Here is a 19992-nt window from a genome sequence, read left to right on the forward strand (position 1 = left end):
CCCCCCCCTCACGGCACCTGCTGTCCCCAAACCGATGGGGGCACCCTGCGGACCCCCTCCCCTCTCCCCGCAGCTGCCCCCGAGCAGGTGTCCGGCACCGCGGCTGCCGCCTTCTTCTTGCCCCCCCGCCGCCTCTCCCCGCTCCCCCCCGGTCCCCGGCGGGGAACAAAGAAGCCGCAGCCCGGCCGCGCTTACCTGCTGCAGGGCCGCCAGCAGCAGCAGCGCCAGCGGCGGCAGGATCCGCGGCGGCGCTCCCGCTGCCCGGCACATGGAGGCGACGAGGGGCGGCGGCGGCAGGGCGGCCCCCGGCAGTCCCGGGAGCGCGGCTGGAGCCCGGCGGAGCGGGGCGAGGGGTGCAGCGGGGACGGTCGGGCACCGGCTCTGTGTCCCCGCCTGCCTGCCTGCCTGCCCGAGCCGGCTGCCGCGGCGCTGAGCTGCCGCCTGCCGCCCTAGCTCATGGGCAGCGATGCGGCGGGGGGGAGAGATGGAGAGAGAGAGGGAGAGGAGGCGGAGGGTGGGTGAAACTCAGCCCTGGGTCAGGCTGCTTTTCTCTCCCCGCTGTGCAGAGGGTGGGCAGGGAGGAGGAGGAGGATGGGCAAACAAAAGGCTGGGAGATAAGAAAGAAGTAGTCGCTGCTGCTGCTGCGAGGAGGCCGGTGCGGCGGCTGTGCCCGGCTCCGTGCCCCCGCCTGGATCGTGCCCGCCTCTCTCCTCCCCGCCGAGCTCAGCGCCTGAGCCCGGGCGTGCCAGCACCGCCGCTGCTCCGGCCCCAGCCCTGCTGCATGCTCCCTCTCTCTCCCCCTTCACTTTCTCTCTCCCTCTTTCTTCTCCTCCCTCCCTCCCTCCACCCCTCCCCCTGCACGCACAGCCCTCCGCCGAAGCGCAGCGATAACAATACCGAGCAGCCTCTGCCTGCCGTGAGTGTGTGTGCGGGTGTGTGTGTGCTCGCCCGGTGCCTGCCTCCTGCTGCTGCTGCTGATGCTGGCAGCTCCCCCTCCGCCTCCCGTCGCTCCCTGCCGGCCGCACGGCCGATGCAGCGCGGCACGGCGAGCACCGGGCGCCGCCGGCCTCGGGGGAAAAATAATAATAATAATAAATAAATAAATAAATAATCGCGACCCGCTAACTTAGTGTGCTGAAATTGGAGGGCACAACTTGCTGGGTGGGAGGGAGGGCCCGAGCCCGCCGTGCTCCTCGGGGGATGCCGGATGCAGGGGGCATCGGGGGCTCCAGGACGCCCCCGGCCGCCCCCCGGCGCCGCAAGTTTCGCTCAACTGCTACGGCTTCACGGGGTGCTTTATTTTTTATTGTTCTTTTTTAATTCCCTCCTGTTATTAACACCCCCCCCCCCCCCATCCCCGCTCTCAGTTTTATTCCAAGCTACCTGCTGAATTGCTCAGCGAGTGTTTTCAAAGGCTCCTTGGCCGGCGCCGCAGTCCGCGGGGCCAAATATGTGAGCGTGCATAGCGGAAAGGAACCGGGAGCCTTGCTGGGCGAGCACTTACAGGCGCAAGGATCAGTGCTAGGTCATTTGCAGAGTTGGCAAGGATCTCCCCTCGCCCACAGGTCACTGAGCAAAGTTGTTTTGTGTCCATGCGCCAGAGCTCCCAGCCTGGGACATAATAAGGGGAGGATCTGGCCCCCAGACAATCTAGTGAAGTGTCGATTTTAAGTGGTGTGTTATTTATTTTCAAGCATCTTATTTTACACTCGAGCTTGCAAGTAAAATACTTTCAGTCTCTCTTTTTTTTTTTTTTTTTTTTTTTTTTTTTTTCTTCTCCTTTTCTTCTTTCCCTGCTTTAGTAAATAACGCAAAACGCCATGCTCAGGCTTTGCCAGAAAACACCGGATTTGCTTTTATGTTTTGTCGGGGACAGGCGGGGTAAGTACAGACTTGCACGATGCCGGTTTCATTAGCTTCGAAATTGAAAATAACCGGTCGCTTGCGAGCTGCCATGCAGCTGTTTACCCAAGTCAGGGAGAGGCAGAAAAAGCCAGCAGCGGCGGGGGAGCTGCGCGCAGCCGGTGCCGAGCCGTGCCGTTCCGTGCCGAGCCGCGCTGCGGCAGCAGCCGGGCCGGGGGCGCGCCAGGAGCAACCTGGGGGCATTAAAAGGCAGAGGAGAATCAAGCGAGGAGACAGAGACCGGAACAGAAAAACAGCCCTCCCATCCCATCCCATCCCATCCCATCCCATCCCATCCCATCCCATCCCATCCCATCCCATCCCATCCCATCCCCCGCCTTTTTTCTCTTTTTTTTTTTTAAGTTGTAGCCCATGAAATTGTAGCGGAGCCGAGTTATGGCAAGCAATAAATGATGGAAACGAAGCCTGGTAATGAGGTTCTGGATTAAAATTCAGCCTGGGACTGGGGGAAAGTGAGCCGGAACGATGCTGCTGGTGCTTATATCCAGTTCCCTGGATGAGTTTCTTGAGTTTGCACCTGCCGGAGCATGCGCTCTATCCGGTCTAAGGCTGAGATTTTGCTTGTGCCTGCTTTTGAAATATTGGCTTTCCCCAAGTAACAGATTCCCATTTGTATTTTCTGGTAGGTAGACATAATAGTAACATTTGTTAATTACTCTGTTTTGAGCATTTATTCAGTCTTACAAGTGCTCTACAAAATGTAAAGCGTACAACATAAACACCTCCATAAACCAACTGTCCAATGAGAGTAATTACCTATCACATAAAGGAGCCTAGCCCTTATATTCCCTCAACCCATCCATTCCTACAGGCCTGAAAAAAAAATAAAAGGCTCTGCAGCATATCTGGAAGGTTACCAGATCTGAGCTCTGGCTGATGCCTCTTAACAGTTCTGCTGCTGCCTTTAAATTACTTAGCAGAAATAGTAACGCTGGCAGAAAAATTGCTCTCACCAACACTGTTTTACTGAATCTTTTAGTCTTCAACATGTTTCTATCAAGCAGGTGGCTTCCCTCATTTACACAGCTGTAACCAAAAGTGCCCTCCGGCTCATGGAGTTTCCCAGTTCTGGGTGCTGTGATCAAGAGAAACTAATAGAGCAGGGGTGGCTTACTTTTTGAGGCAGAATCTCTGCATTGAATCTTTTTGTGGGTGAGAGGCATATGTCTGGGAGAGCACAGCAGAGGAGAGACTTGGGAGTTGCTCACAGGCATGGATGGCTCCTCGGGGCTTCTGCTATTGATCTGTAGGATGAGCCCCAGAAAACAGCTTCTTACAAAAATAATCTAACAATAATTGGGCATAGCTGGAGATTCGGAGATAGAACTGATACTAGATTGAGATCATCAGCTCTTTTTGCATATATCATGAAAAAGTCATCAAACAGTGACAATTTCTGGCCAATATTCAAACAAGTGATTTAGAGCTTGAAGGGTTTATCTCATAACTCAGCCACAGATTGCATTTATGAGTGTATTCTAAGTAGTATAAAATAATGGACATAAGTTAATGTTCAACCTAGGAGATCTCAAGGGCTTCCAGAAAAAAACTTGTTAAAATTCCATGATTAAGTTGAAGAGAGGATTAGGGTAATTCCCATGTTAGTCATGGAGTTGAGTCTCTCTTTCAACTTGTCCAAATTAATTTTCATTCCTAGGGTTCATAAAAATTCTGTAAAAAATGAATGTTTTCAATTTGGAACATACTAGTGTGCTCACAGCTTCAAATATTTTGAAAAATAAAAGAACTTTTCCCGTGTGGGCCTATCCTTATGTTTAATCTGCCAGGTACTGCCACTACCACTGTCCCTGATTCAAATTATGCAAATAAAGCACTTTACTGACAATTTAGGCCTTGATCTGACAAACATTTGTACACGAGATCTCAGCAAATTCAGTCATACTGCACACTGCATACCACTGTTCATATGCCTAAATATTTACAAGATGGAAGCCATACTCCATTATTTAGAATTAATAATGGAGGGATAAAGATAATGAACAAAAGTACTTAAGGGCATATTAGTTTACCCATTTTTATTGCTTTCTTCATTACATCTCATGAAATATCTGTCTTTGATAAACAAAACCAAAACACCTAATGAATAGTTTCTTCATTCCCTGCAATCTCCTTTTCTTTCCGAGGACATTCAATTCATAATAAGGAGTTTTATCGCAGTAATGGCTAAAATAGTATTTTTTTCCAACTTCACAAATCCAAAATTCTTAAGGGTGGAGATTTTTTGAATTATAAGATTGTTAATCATTGGCAACACTTGAAAATAACTGTTTTAGGAAGTAGACAATCATGCATGGCTATGGAGAATGAAGTTTTGTGTAGATAGGGTCAAGTGGGAGAGAAAAAACTGAATGGCATAGATGCCAAAACAGCTTAAATATTTTTCAAATTGGGGTAATAAAAGCTTTGTTGTTAGTGCTGCTTTCTCTTACTTCAGTAAGAAAAATATGACCCTTTGAATTATGTGCTCTGGGTGCTTTTTAAATTCACAATTTCATGTTGATCACCTATGAGAACTGAAAATAAAAAATCTAATTGTTCTTTTATTTAGGCAAGTAGTCTTCAGGTAAAAAAAAAAAAAAAAAAAAAAAAGTAATAGGCGTAGGTAATATTTACTTGACTGTGTCTTGTAATTTATTACAGAACGTAACCAATTTACCCTCCTGGGCTTTCCTGGTGCTATCATTAGCTAACATGCAAGTTTCCCCAGTCTGTTTCTTACATTGAGACAATGCAAGACATGGTAAGGTAAGGTAAGCCAGTTGTTTTGAGCCAAGTGCTTTTTGAAAACTTGAGAAAATTTTGTTTGTCCTTTTTGAAGAATGAGATTAAGAAAAATATTTTATTTTTGTTCTAACATTATTATTGCCATCTCATTGAGGGATTTTACTCCCAGGCTCCAGAGCTTAGACGTTTTGACCTTGGAGGAAGGACAGTTCTCACACTGAGTTTGTGCCTTCCTCAATCACTGATAAAGTTGACCAAAATCTGGCATTGTTATGGATCTGGAAATTAAGTTTTTTATATTTTCAGAGGAGTTTCATATGAAAGAATCCGTCTGCATTTTGTATGTCTCTTATTCCTCCAATAGCTGCTGTATTGCAAAAATTCTGTATACAAACCATCTTCATTGAACAAATGATGTACCCTATTTGGAGACTGCAGGAGCAGCTCTGGTGTTTCCAAGAGTCTCTGTTGTAGCAGCATAGATATGGTAGGGAGAGATGTCTATTTTCATGTCCTCATTGCTCCACTTGAAAGGCCCCAACAGCATGGAGGAGGAGCTGGGTGTGACTGATGTTGTCTCAAAGGGTAAACTGAAGGAGAGGAGTGAGACAATACTTCTCTAGCATGAGAAACTGAAAATAAAATTGTAGTGCTTTATGATTTACTTGTTCACAGGCTGACGGAAACATATGGCTTCCATCAGTGAAAAAACTGTTGTCAATATAAGCTGTAGTTGCACTTCATGGATACCTCCCTTTGTAGTGGATTATAATAGTGATAATTATGTTTTCCATAGGAAATGTGAAGGTAGAATATAAAGTGGCCCAGCATGATAATATAATTGGTATCCTGTTGATAACATTTTCTGGTTCAAGGAAAGAAAATGCAATTACAAAAAGTGAGTTTTAGATCACAGTCAATGTTCCCAAAAGTTACAGATTAAAATACACATTGTACGTGGTTTGTACCAAGGATGCAAGAAGTTCAGAGACTCTAGAAAATTAGGACTGTTTGGATTCAAGCACCTGATTTTTATTTTATTTTATTTTTTTTTTTGACAAGTAGATTGATAATATTAGTATTCTTATTCAAAGTGTTTACAACCTGGCTGCAGAAATTCACTCCAAATTAAAATTTGACACGCAGTGAAATACCCATGCTGCAATATTTTACATACTTTCAGAGGAATCTGCTGATTAAAAAAAATCTTCCTTGTTTTGAATCATTTTCACACTAGTAGAACTTCAAAATGGCTTTCTTCTCTGAGGTGATCTTCTGTCTGTTTTGCAGTAATGCACATCTAAAATATCCCTAAATGCTGTATGAATTTATGTAACTTGCTCATAATCTAAGCATTGGAAAGTCTCTAAACATTGATTCATGGAGGGAGAATGCAGGTTACAGGAGCCTGGATCCCTGGAAGCGTGGAGATTTGGGGTTTGGGCCTCATGACGCCAGGCCATTCCTGCAGAAAGACAGCAACTCAACACGTTTTGAGAGGGCTGGTTGGAAGGCCGACCTCTGCAGACACAGCTGTGTCTGAAACGGCTCTTTCAGACAAAAGGAGCTGTTCCTGTGGTACTGTGATTTATTAGTCTTCGCAGATGTCCACTTTGTCTCTTCCAAGAGGCCTCCATCTCCAGAGCTGAAGGGAACATGCTTGTACCTCTCCTCACCAGTGTGCAGTTTGACATGTTAGGTCAAATAGGAGCTAAACAGCTGAAAAGTGCCCCAGAAAGCTACCGGGCAGCTGATTTAAAAACAACAAGAAAAAAGCATTGTTACTGTGAGACTGAGGGGTAGGAGGGCTGCTTGGACTGAGGTGTTAACTGACCGAGTAAGATGAGCCAGGGCCCCTTTGCAAAAGACCTAAACCTGCACCAGTCCTCCTTATCAACCTTGCTCTGCTGCTTCTCACCTTTAGCACCCATGGGAGTTGCTGAGTGCTCGTCACACTTGAAAATTTGTCCCATTTTTAACAGAGCTTTGACAGAAGCACTTAGGAGTTGAAATGTAGAATATATGTATGTTATTTTAAACGTAGCCCCCAAATTGTTTCCGTGTTGAGGAGCACTATTCAGTACATATGCTGATTCCAAAAATAAAAACAAAAATCTAGGACTCTTTGGCTTTAAAATAAACTCCACTGCTAATAGGTCGCATCCACTGTTTATATATTCTGAAGTCAGAGGGGACAGTTTTCATCATTTATTTTGACCTCACTGTAACACAGGCTTAAGAATATTGCCTGGTAATTTTCCCAACAGGGCCAATAACTTGCGCGGAGGCAGGGCATGTTTTTAAGGCAGAGATGGAGGTTTGTTTTAAAGTGACAGAACCTGCCACAAGCCTTCTGTGTTGCGGTTAATTTTTCCCAGTGAATATTGTTCTTCAATGGAAACTCTCACTTCACAAGTCAGTGACAGACACATTTTCAGCCACGCCTGGGCCTTTCTTTGAACCACTTCAGAGAGGGTGCAACATCAGCTGCTGCTATAAGGGAGGCTGTTCACAGCTCCAGAGCTGCAGGCAACAGCAGGGAGCTCAGCAGGGGCTAAACACCCGAGCATTCACTTTGATTTGCAGAAAGAGTTTGCATCCAGCACTGAGCTGCGTGCTGCTGCTACCTGGACTGATGCTACCCCAGTGGTATCTCTATTACACAGCAGTTATTCTACAGCCAAGAATAGCTTTTTGGAGAAAAAAAAAATAAAAAAAAAAAATAGAAATTGCTTATATGCCTCACAAGGTTTTTCAGGCATTCTTTATGCATGTTTGTGATTTACTTTAAAATCATTTGCCTGGAAATGTTAGATATCCTAGATTAAATGAACAAAGGTCTATAGGCTGACCTTTCATGTAGTATTGGTTATAAAATACTGCTGAAATAATTGCTGCCTTAACTAGGTACTTTTTAAAAAAATCAACTTTAATTTAAAAACTACTGATGTTGGAGAATCTAATGTTACACGTAGTAAGTTGTGCTGTTAGATGGTTATTCTTTCCTTTAAAAATATCTGTGTCATAACTAGACTGCATTTATCTAACTTGTCTAATTTCCAGCCATTGACTCATGTTATTTTTTTTCAGCAATAAGCTGAAGAGTTGCTTTTTCATGTTTCTGTTTCCGGTATTGGAACTATAGACCAGTTACCTTTGATTAGTCTGCACTTTTCCTCATTAAGCTAACTGAAGCAAAGTCTTTGAGTACTTCGTTAAAACACATAGGTTTCCAATCATTTAATAAATGTTCTAGTTCTTCCCTGACCCTCTAATTTTAAAAATGCTGCTTGAAATACTGGTACTAGCACTGTACAGTGTATTTCACTCTTAGCTGTAGTCATTTGAAAGACCAGAATAATGCATGTACCAGATTCCTGTTCAATGCTCCCATGTCAACAAATACAATGATCACATTAATCCTTTTGTCACACCGTTTCTTTGGTTATCAGTTGGCTCCTCAGTCAGAATCACAGCTTACTAAAATAGCATTTCTCTGTCTGAAACATACCCTGCAGTATTTGTTCACAGGCATCTGACTTTTACAGGAAGATTCCTCATTTTCCTTTGCACTGAAGCTTTAGTAAATACATTCTTTGCAGTTCCAGTTCTGGCAGTCTTCCACTTCCATCCCACGCTGATCACTTTACATCTCTCTGTATTCTCTCCTCACACTGATTTGGAGTCATCATGACCAGACTGCCTCTACAAGTAAGTGCCCTTGGGAAGCCGGGAGTGCCCCACTCCACTAAGTAACTGAGTTTCCATATCCATTAAAGCATACATGTCCCCTTTGATTCTGCCTGAACATGCTCTGGTCTTCTGAAGAGAAGCATGTGTAGTCCCACCTCGAGATGAGTCGATAAGTACATGTACAAGATTTTAAGGACTATCAAATAAATGTCTCTAAGTTTGGGCCTCATGTCAATTTCTAAAAAAATGCAGTAGAGGAACTGAAGGACAAGGGGATCAGAACAGGACTGATATTGGATGTGCCACCATTTTGAGGAGCTGGATGGTGTTATCATCAAACCAAAGAATTGTGTTGTTTAGTTTTCCCACCAAAGCAAGCAAACAAACAAACAAAAAACCCTCTCATCCAAACAAACAACCAAACAAAAACAACCAAATATATATATATATATATATATATATAGGATTCATTATGATTCATTGCGGTGCCTTTGCATTGTAAGGACTAAGTGCCATGCCTTGGGTTGATTTGGAGTTTTTTCCATGAATATTACTCTGCCTCACAGCTATTCCTTCCTGGTACTGTTAACTCCATAGAGTCACAGTGCTGTGTAATCTCCATAAACTTCAGTCTGAACTGAATGACCCTGCTGAGCAGCTTTTAATAGTTTTGAAAAGGGTTTATTCTTTTGGCAGACTCTGCATGTTTCGCATACATATCCATACCATGACTCAGTCCCAAGAATCACAATACTGGCTCTTTTTGAGGGGTGGTAGGGAAGCAGAAATCTTACAATTATTGCTGCCAAAGACAGTGTCTTGCTGCATGATGGCCAGAAGAAAATTCCTGACCATTGCTTGCAAATTCAGAGGTGAGACTTTCTCCCTCCCATATTCCTTGAGAGTTTAAACATTTTGGGGTTTTAACTGCTCTGTTTTCCATTGACAGCAACTTCATATTGCAAGTAAACTCATCCATTCATACTCTTATCCCTTTCAACTCAAGTGAACAAATTGTATGAATGAATACAAGGCTGTAAAAGGTATATCCATTTACAGTTACATTTACTCCCCCAAAATATCTTAACACTCCTGCTGCAGAAAGTGGTGTATCATTTAGCAGGTACTGATTTAGAAGTAATTCATAAATTTGTTCCCTTGCTGGTATCACATGTCTAAGAAGTTTTCAACATATCTTCTCCCTAACAGGTCGGTATGACTTGAGTAATATGAGGCTCTCAGTGATGTAGCAATTTGCTCGGATTAATTCCTGTGAGAGACCCTTTCAAAGGTTGCAGGTTTTTGATATCTGGTCTCCCAGTCATCACCGCTCCTACAGAGAATGAGCAAATGGGATTTACATGTGCTGAAGTGTCACTTCAGTATGGAGATGGGATGTGGCTACAGCTCACACTGAGATTTGGGGAATTTAAAGCATTTGTAAGTTCTCCGCTTTTCCTCCAAAAAAGTTGACCAAATAGGACTTTGGGAGGAAAAGACAACCGAGCATGTGATGCTTTGCAGAGCAGGGATGCTTACTGTAGTTAGAGACAGCATGAAAAACCGTGAGAGAGCATTGGCTCCTGCTTTCATTAGTACACTCAGTTTTTACTGCTATTGAGATTTTGTAACATAAATGGCCTAAATCACATTAGAGAGACATTTCAAACTTGAATAGAGATTTTTAAGACATTACAAACTACTTGCTCTTAAACGGTTGCTGCAGAATGCTATTAATTTTGCAGTATATTTTATACTTATTTGTAGGTGTAATAAAAAAACCCTGAAAGCTAAGATGCACAAACTTCAAGGAAGAGAATCTCTACTGTGCCTTCCCGGATAGCTAGCATTTCTCTTTACTATTCCAGCAGCTGGAGTGCTTGTATGGTTGGGAGTAAGAAGAGGAAAAGCTCTTGATAAAGGGCACCCTTGTGCATCTTTCGGGTTGGCCTATTGCCTGTTTTGAATAAGATCCTTCTATACCCCAGGAAAGTCTTGTCTCTTGGTAGCATCCTTCAAAGTAAGAATAGCTTTGATGAATGCAGAATGCTATTAGCAGCCATCTAATTCCTCTTCTTTTCTAATACCCCCCCCCAAAAAAAAAAAAAAACAACAAACCAAACCAAACCAACCAAACAAAAACCTAACATTGCTTGTCACATATGAAGATACTATCACAGAAACTTTATGTAGGAGAAAACAACTTCAAATACAGCTCAGCCTCTCAAAGGAAGTCCAAAGAAATCCCAAAGTAGAAGAGTAACTGGAAATAGTATCCCAAAGTGGGGGGTGGGGAGAGAGGGGGAAGGGATGAAAGGGGAGGGGAAGGTTTTTTTTTGTTTGTTTTGTTTTTGGCATTGATATTATGACAAGGGAGACACTAAGTGCCTGGATAATTTCTGTCATGATGCAGCTTGTATAATAGAGGTAGCTCTCTTCCACTGAGATGCAAATAGATCTTCATATGAAAAGAAAGAAGAAAAGATCTGCTTTGGGGATTATTGAAGTTACTCTAACAGAGGACCATGAAGGCACAGCTAAGCAAATAGTTTCTTATGCCAAGACCAAGGGACCAAAACAGAACATTCTGATTCCTTACAAAGCCAGAACGAAGAAAATGAAAGGAAAAAATATGTACATGGACATCTTCAGCAAAAGGATGAGTAGCATGGCCCCGAGTTCTACCACCAGCAGTACTAGGAACACCATTTCAGGTAACAGCTGTAAGACCTTTCCACAATGATCACTCTATCCTTGTTTAACCTCTGCAGAATAAAACAGGTCTTTTCCACACATCCTTGGGAAAAATCCAGCATTTAACCATAAGTGGCCCAAAAGCACTTTCAATTTTAAGACCAATCAAAATTAAGCCAAAATATTCTTTCTTCTGCCTGAAAAACCTAGGGAAAGCACCATATGCTGGGGAACTGAAAAGAAACCAGATCTTTCCTACTGAGGTGTGAAATCTTAGCACCGTTAATATCCAGATTACACAGGGAGCAGATTTGCCTTTGGGCACTGCTGGAAACGAACCCCAGTTCTTGGCAACATTGATGTTTCCATATTAATGTTAGTGAACCTTCCTTAATAATTGATGAGGCCTTGCAGCAACATGAAAAAAAAAAAAAAAAATCCTGTCCCATAGGATTTTGGGTCGCTACCTTGCTGAAGATTAGACAAGTACAGCCTGCTGAGATGTCTAATGAATCAAGAATGCAACCACACAGCACCATTCATAAGCCTCTCCAAACAGTCAAAGTTACTGGTGTGACACAACAGTACTGCTCCTTAGTGCACTTCTGCTCCTCACTATGGTTGCTCCACTATTATCTGCTCATATAACTCAAGACAAGCAATCAGCAGGTGAAGGGAGCTCTCTGATGGTGCTGAGACATGGGAACATCTCCCCTATGCATATGCATAGAAAAACAGCCTTTGTCATCCTGAATTTTGACTACTGCTGTAGGGTATCCCACTTGTGCACCGTTGCTTTGGTCCTCGTCACTGCAGGTGCCTTATCTCAGCAGCAGAAGCCAACTAGTAAAAGCTGTACCATGCTCAGCCTGTTACTAAGCCAGATGACCATGATGTCTGAAGCTGTGCAATGCCACAGGATGACATCCATCTGCTATAAACTTCCAGTTTCAAAGGCATCATCCTATTTGTATTAATAAGATTTATATTCCCATAATTAATGAAGATTCCTTCAAGCATCCTGACAGCAGTTCAAAAACAACTCGCAAAAGTAATGGATGTCACAAAAGCAATGATGAGAGTGTTAGTCTCAGCTGCAGTTTGAAATTCCTGTCTTCAGGGACTATTTTGCACTGTGGGAAAAAAAAATAGAAAGAAAAGCTGGTGAGGGTCGGGATGTGTGATGGAACGTCACACTATAGGGCATCTTCCCAAACAGCTGAGGGGCACATTTGAAAAAATGTGGTAATGTGCACATGCAATTACATTTCATTCAAGATGAGACTTCTGTAAACTGTTGTTGCAAAGTGATATGGACGCACTTGTGTTTGATATTCCTAAATTACCGAGCCTAGAGTAAACTGGTTTATCTTATGCATGGCTATTTAGAGGTGCAGCCTCAGAAAGGTGTATGTGAAGTATTTCTTCAGCTGGTCTTACTCGACATTCTTTGTTTATACGTATATCAAAAAGTATTTAACAGGTAGTGAAGAGTTTATTTTAGCAACTGCCATGGCTTTCCCCTACTCCATTCTTGTCTAAAATCTGGACAAAACTCTATAAACACACACCACAGAATTAAGAATGGAACTAAATTCAGTGCAACTTAGTGAGACCATAGGAGCAGTCAGTCAGCATGTTTTTGCAACACATTGTTCCAAGACAAATTCTGTTTGAAAAGAATTACGTCAATGTTTAGATCAAAATAATCTACATTATCCTAACCATATGAAATCATGATAGAGTACAGTGCCAATGAATATTAAGAGCTTTTTGCACAATTTTAGCTAAAATTTAAACATTGCCAGTGTGAACGGAAGGACAACATTAATTTTCTTCATGTCATGCTGTGTCTGAAAGAAACTTCTAACACAACATGTTGAATATAATATCATTGAAAGATTTTGTTTGGTTGTTTCAAAACAGAAATGGTAAATGAAATAATAATCCTGTTACCACAAAGCTCTCCACCCATATAAAGATTCAACTACATCCACCCCACCCCACCCCCCCAAAAAAAAAAGAGTAAAGAAAACTCACCTGTAAAAATAAAATAAAACAACCCCCCTTTTTCTATTTGGGTTAAACAGAATGCTTGAAGGAAGAATTAGAAATATAACTCTGGCCAAACAATACATTGATCTATCTATACAGGTACTATAGTTTTATAGGTCTCTAAGCATCTTAGAGTCAGTTCTTTTATTCTTTGTTTGTGGAGAGGCATACAGAAAAGATGGAAGGGATACCTCTTTAGTTGTTACAGAGCAAATAAATCCTAAATAAGTTCCTAAATAAACAAATACATTTTATATGTATTTATATTCAAGGCATTGAGCAATATCTTGTAAAGTATCCTGCCAACAGTTCAAATATGGAACTGTCAAAACTACTCCTGTAGTCCCACTGACTTCAGCTGATTATCTGATAACATTAAAGCTAGGAAGACCTCAGAGGCTCAGATAAAGGACATTGTTGCCTTTTTGGCTTTTTGTTTGTTTTTGTTTTGTTTTTGACTGATAATTCTCTGTTATGAAAACTTTGTTTCCATAAGTGTTAAATCAAACCCTGTATAGACAATTTAAAAAATTCAGAAATTTTAGACCCAATAGAAATTAGATACTTGGGTATCAGTTTGCTTTGACTCGCTGAAGAAGCTGTTAGGATAGACTAATAAGCTAATAAGATCCAGAAATCACTGGGGAAAAAAAATATAAAAGAGAAGCAGTGAACATTTTTAATGTATACTAAGTGGTCACATTTGAACAAAGCTTTTCATTGCTGAATAAAAAAAAAAAAAAAAAAAAAAAAAAAATTGCTGCTAGGAGTGAGTCCATTGACTTCACATGTCTTTAAATTTGGTCCAGTATGAGACTCTGCCATTCCTCTACCTCCTACTGAAGAGAATGAACGCTCTGTATTTTGCTTTATTTAACCTTCTGTTTTTTCACTTGTCCTGATCCTATATGCCTAAGATATATCCTAATTCCTTGAATTCATGTTAATTCCCATAGAACTCCATTGATCTCACCTCTTAGTTTCTGAGAAAATGTTCCATAAGGCACTGGCTACTACCTTATTAAGCAAATACAAACAAGGTGATCAGTCCTTGACAGCTGGCAGGTGTTGAAATCCTTGTATCAAAGATTCCTATAGTTTTTTGTTTGTTTGTTTGTTTTAATCAATCTAGAAGTGGCGTAATGATAGGTGATAGGACACACAGGCAATCAATGTATTTACAGAATCTCTAGTATTCATTATTCAGTGCTCCAGCCACTTATATGTGTATATATGAATTATGTGCAGTATTACTGAAACAAAAAAGTACAATATGAGGCAATTTTCAAAGAATGATGATGATGACAGTATGTGCCCTTTTAACTGAAGATTAGTTTTTATTTCAGGTCTCTTCAGTAAGAGGATAATTCTGTAAAATAACAAAGTTAATTGTAGTTAGCACTGAAATGATAAATAAAAGATTTGACTCTCTACAGGAGGCTATTTTTTCAACTGATAAAAGGGGAGAGATGTCTGACAGAATAATGGGATTAATTTTAAAAACATGCTTAGCTTTGTACGTTATGTCCAAAGGCAATGACATGATTACTGTTGCCTTTAAAGAAAATACAAAAGTTTAATTTTAGGGAAAACACTGGAAATACTAAGACAGTAGGCATTTGATTGGCTTTGAGGACTTAATAGACAGTTTAGTTACCTTTCAAATTGCTGTCTGACAAAACAAAGGGTACATTTGAAACAAGTTTTCTGTTTTTCACAATCTCAGCTACTACTGGCTTTACTGGAAATCATACTGTTAATATATTTCGTAATAAATCTACATTTTCTTGAGCTAATTGTTTTTATACCACTAACTTTTCCTACCAAGCAACGTAGTCAGGCAACCCTCAGACACTTTATTGTGCTGATTAAAGAAAAGAAACTTGTTCATGTTTTCTGAAGATTTTCTTCAAAAGTGAGATCCTCACCACCTTGAAATTAATTTATTTTCAAACAATGTAAAGAGTATTTTGTCACATGAACACACAGCTGTTTTCAAAGAAACATTTGCATGTTCACACATTGAAGCAGAGTAAAGATATTATAGGAAACTATTTTGAATTTCCTGACCTTCACAGAACTAAGGTTCCAACCTTAATCAGTGCTAACACAGTTTCTCTTCCCACCCATCTTTTCACAATACAATAAAATTTTATTTGAATATTGTTGAGTGTGTTGTAAAGTCCCAGAAAATTGAAGTGGCAACTCTCCAGGACCTGACTGTGCTAAGGGAAGAGATAAATTATCTTTCTTGTAGGAGTGAGAGATTGCTTCATGTTTAAAACCTCTCTTCTATTACAAATGAAACACAAGCACTTGGATTTTGCACTGTGACCTCCCTTCAATGTCCATGAAGAGAATCACATAAATGTCAACTAAAGCAGGCCTTGACATAGGATGGGCTTTGTAAAGAGTCTCAGAGAAAGTGAGGGCTTTGCTGTCTTAAAAACAAAACAAACAAACAGAAAAAACAACAACAAAAAAATTGTCAAAAGATGTTTTTGGGGACAGGTGTATTATTATTCATTGCAGCAACTCAACTATTCCGAGTTTTGTTGTTTTAAGCAAAAGAAATGTTAGGAACATTTTAGATTAATATTAATATAACTTCTAGCTCAGAAACAGAGGGCATTCATAACATTTTAAAAAAATGAATAAAGTATGCTTTGAAAATTATTATTGTCATACTAGAAATATAGTTTTATACCAGACGTATACTTACCCTGCAGAACTTGTCTGTCTTTCTATATGTAATAACAGAGTTCTAACATTAATAAACCGAAACCTAAGTAATATAAGCACCTCTACACAGAACATTAACTGCAATGCTAGCATTCCTTTTCATTGTTAAATTTTAAATCCAAATACACATGAGACAAAATAAATCATTCTATATAACTGCAGAGACCTTTCTCCCCCAGATTCTTTTATTTTCCCCTCCAAGACTTTTTCATGCTGTTTTAGTGGTAACATAACATGCTAACTTCTTTATGCTGCAGTTTGCTGATAGGAAGTTTTATTGTACATGTTAATATAGGAAAGCTACAAGAAAGTTGCTTGATCTTCTTCCAAGTTTTAAATACCAATTTTAAGCAGCAATAGTCTCATTCACTAATTACTGTTTATTTCTTACATGCTGCTGTATTTTTCCTTTTCTTATTTTCTCTCTCTACCACAGCTGAGTGTCTTTAATTGCAGCACAATTTTTCATTCTGTTCAGGTCAGTTTTATTTCCTTCTTCCCCTCAAATTTAGCATTATTTATAGAGAAAAATACTGATTGCTCTGTTATTTTTGGCTTTCAAAAAAATTGGGCAATCTATCCTAGTATTGTGATAAAACTAAGGTTAAGGTTGAATAACATTATAAAGAAGGCGTGGACCAAAACTGTAAAAGCTGCTTAGCCAAAATGTTTTTTTTTTTTTTTTTTTTTTTTTTTTTTTTTCTAAGAGGTCTTCTTCCCATTCAAGAAATAATTCACAGTCATGGAAAGTTGGGATCTCATTGCTAAAGCAAAACAAGCAAACAAACAAACAAGAAACAGAATCAAACAAAAAACAACAATTATTCTTTTTATTAACAGGCTAAAAAATGAAACGGGGCAAATTTTTTTTTTTTTTTTTTCCTATTCTTGTTCTGGATGCTTTAAATGTGAAACAACCATAGTGTTCTACTTCCACATATTCTTCACATATCTTCTCTCTGCCGATTTCTCCTCTGACTTGAGCCTCCAGCCTTTCCGTCAACTTTGCCTCTAAAGTCAAGAAATGGAAATGGAAACATTAATGAAGTTTTTGTTTCTATTGCCCAGACTCATGGTCTCTTCTGGCATCCTCGTGGCTTTTCTAGCACAGTTTAATGTTTCAAGGGAAAAGAATAAGCTTCCCTGTAGCTTTAGTGTCAACGAACTGAACTTTAATTACTCTGTACATTCTTCAGGGAAAGAAGCATTCTCTCATTGTGTACTTCTATGTGTCTATGTGTTCAAATGACATCCAGCAAAATGGGATCTTAACCCAGAACTGAATCTAAAAATTGGTCATGAGATAATCCCAACAAACTCATGTTCATTACATGCTCTGTGTTCATTCCCTCTTATAACTTTATTCTCTGCATCATTTTTTCCCCACCTCTTTCAGTTTCTTACATTGTATTCATAATGCAGTACAATCTCAAGGTATTTAAACAAAAATATTTAATAAACCAGTATTTGATAAACCAATTATTACCCCTCCACCCCCCCTTTATATATCTAAAATATATTAATGATGGTAATAAGACACTACTGAGAATTCACATGGAAGGTGGAACATAAGTGCAGCATAATAATGAGCCTCTTAGCAAAACTTCTTTAGACATGTTTATATTATTGACACTGCATTCCAGGTTCCTACTGAGTTTAGGACCTTTTTGTTCTGAGCAATAAGCAAGCAAAGAAGAAAAATAATTCCTAAGATAATGAGGCTAGTTTTAGACTTGGCAGAGGGAATGAAAGTAGGAACTTATTCTTCATCTTGAAGTAGGATGGTGAAAAAGGATTGTGTATTCTCTATTCTTGAGAGTATCTTTATCCTGATAAGTCTTGGCTTGTGATAATGATCAAAAAAGATGTTACAGTTGAATAAACCTGTTAAGACAACCAAGAAAAGGAGGCTCTGCAAATTGAGTATATGCTGTCCTGTGTATTCTTAAATTTTAAAAAATACTAAATTTCACAGAAGTCAGTAACTAAGGCAGGACTTTTCAGCAATACACTATTACATAGTACTCGAAGCTTAATAAACATTGACTTATGCTCTTAGAGGTCTGATAAGTACTTAAATTACAGTTATTGTTGGAACACTCTGCTGAGGTTGTTATAAAAATAGATAACTTGTAACTGCCAAAGAAAGTTCTCTTACAAAACAAAACAAAACAAAACAAAAAAAAAAAAGTTACACATAAATTTCACATAAAATATTTTTGGTAGCTGACTGAGTAAATACTGCAGAACACCCATTAAGAAGCTTGAAAACCTCTGCTACAATTTTATATTAATTTGTTGTAACATTTATGTTAAATAAGCCTCTTTAATCTTAACTCTTTAAAATACCCTCAAGCCAGTTAGATCTTCAGTTCCTTTTCCATCTTCACTGAGATCTTAGAGTAGCTTACTGCAAGTGTAAAAGATTTTGAAATTCCTACTTTCCTCTGATCACAAGGCTGCAATAGAGGACAGATTTACATCATGGGGGAAGAAAAAACTTGTACAATGGCAAAACAATTAAGTTTAGTCTCACAATCTGACTGAAATCTATCTTTTTCTAATTGAGAAGCCAACAGTAAATATTGGTCCTTTCCAAGCAGTAATTTCTCTTTGAATCATTCTTCCCATCTCATCACCTGACGCGTCAGGGATTTTTGTTGGCACATGCAGTAAACAGAAGAGATGGTTAAGCTAAAGCTATGATGTGGAAAGCACTGACTGAAGGAGATAGGTGTAGATGCTAGAAATTTTTGTCCATTTGTGTCATTTTGTAAAGCTACCAAGGCAATTAAGTCACAGAATTTGGCTTAATAATAATAATAATAATAATAATAATAATAATAAAACAATATTGCCACTATACAAGCACAGATTGCCAAGTCTCTTCTAGATAGGTATTTTCTGTTACCCAGTACAGCTTTACAATAAAAATTAGGAGCAAACAGCAAACATGGGATCAAAAAGAGATATTCTTTCCTTCTAAGGTTGAGGTAGGATAAACAACAAAATTATTCTCCTTTCCACACAGTGCATAGTATGATCAGAAGTATTCCTTTCTCTTCAAATTTCACAACTGTTGATTTTCAGTTCAAAAATCAATTTTTAACTCAGCAGCAATATGGTTTCCTCTTCAATAAATATTAAACCCAGAGATTTTCCTTGAGTTATGGATTCTTTAATGGTTGAACTGAATAATTATTAAGTCCTAGATGATTTATTTGGTTACAGAGTTTTTTTTATCATCATTGCTTCAATGGCTAGTTTGCTGTTCTGGCTGCTGCAGATGTGTTATAGACGTTTCTGTAATCTCTACCCAGTCACATGCTGTTGAACCCTTGCCAAAATTGTCTTCACATTTTCCACTAATAAAATCACAGAATAGAGAAATTGTCACATTTATAGCGTTACTATAAATAATAATCCCTTAAGACTTAATATACTGAAAGGACAAATAAAACAACGGCTTTCAAGATGGCTGAAGCTGTGAAACTTATCTTTAAAGACTATTTTTTTTTTTCTTTTCATTGCTACTCTCACAGACTTTGCCATCAATTCATACGGTCTGAAGAAAACATAAACTGCTCAACAACAAAGTAAAATTAAGGAGATTTTCTAACTCCTAAAAGAGATTAAAGTATATTCAATCTCAAGAACATTAGTTAGGAAGCCTGCTTTACTCACATCTTTTTCATCCTTCCACCCACAGAAAGAACTGTAAAAACTGAATTGTGTAGACACTCTATTACTCTGAGGGAAAAAAAGAAAAAAAGAAAAAAAAAAAGGTTTGCATTTGGAGATCAGGTAGGTGTGCACAATATCTTTCTCTATATCTTATTTATTTATGTATCTATTTATGTATTATGAAGTACCTATATGGTAACATCCCCTAAAATGTACTAATATTACATAAAGAAAAGAGACTTGAGGAGGTCTGTAATTTATTCTCAGTAGGAAACATAAAATGTACATTCTCTAGGGAAGATTGCTGAGGGGATGAAAGAAGATTGTTTCTTCCATTAAACAGGCTGCTTATATGTATCAAGAACAGAGTGGAGCATGGCTCCTCTACCAGATAGTCTACTCCTGTACACTGCCCAGTGATGTTGTATGATGTGTGATGTGTGACCAGCATCACTC

At 39.5% G+C, this 19992-nt stretch overlaps 1 protein-coding gene and 1 long non-coding RNA gene across 4 annotated transcripts in view; one reads left to right on the forward strand and one right to left on the reverse strand.

Moving 5' to 3' along the window:
* CDH2 (cadherin 2) overlaps nt 1-903 on the reverse strand; it is an 81483-nt gene extending 80580 nt beyond the window's left edge. Inside the window, exon 1 of the mRNA XM_035317213.1 lies at nt 18-903. Coding sequence (XP_035173104.1) covers nt 18-270 — 253 coding nt within the window. The 5' untranslated portion in view covers nt 271-903. The remainder of the gene's footprint in view (nt 1-17) is intronic.
* A 173-nt stretch (nt 904-1076) lies between these two features.
* LOC118161297 overlaps nt 1077-19992 on the forward strand; it is a 141231-nt gene continuing 122315 nt past the window's right edge. Inside the window, exons 1-3 of one of the 3 annotated variants that reach the window (XR_004747928.1) lie at nt 1077-1291; nt 1803-1881; nt 4585-4689. This is a non-coding gene — a long non-coding RNA (uncharacterized LOC118161297). The other 2 variants (XR_004747927.1, XR_004747929.1) reach the window with 2 other exon arrangements.

This window comes from Oxyura jamaicensis, chromosome 2, assembly GCF_011077185.1.
Source record: "Oxyura jamaicensis isolate SHBP4307 breed ruddy duck chromosome 2, BPBGC_Ojam_1.0, whole genome shotgun sequence".
NCBI lineage: Eukaryota > Metazoa > Chordata > Aves > Anseriformes > Anatidae > Oxyura > Oxyura jamaicensis.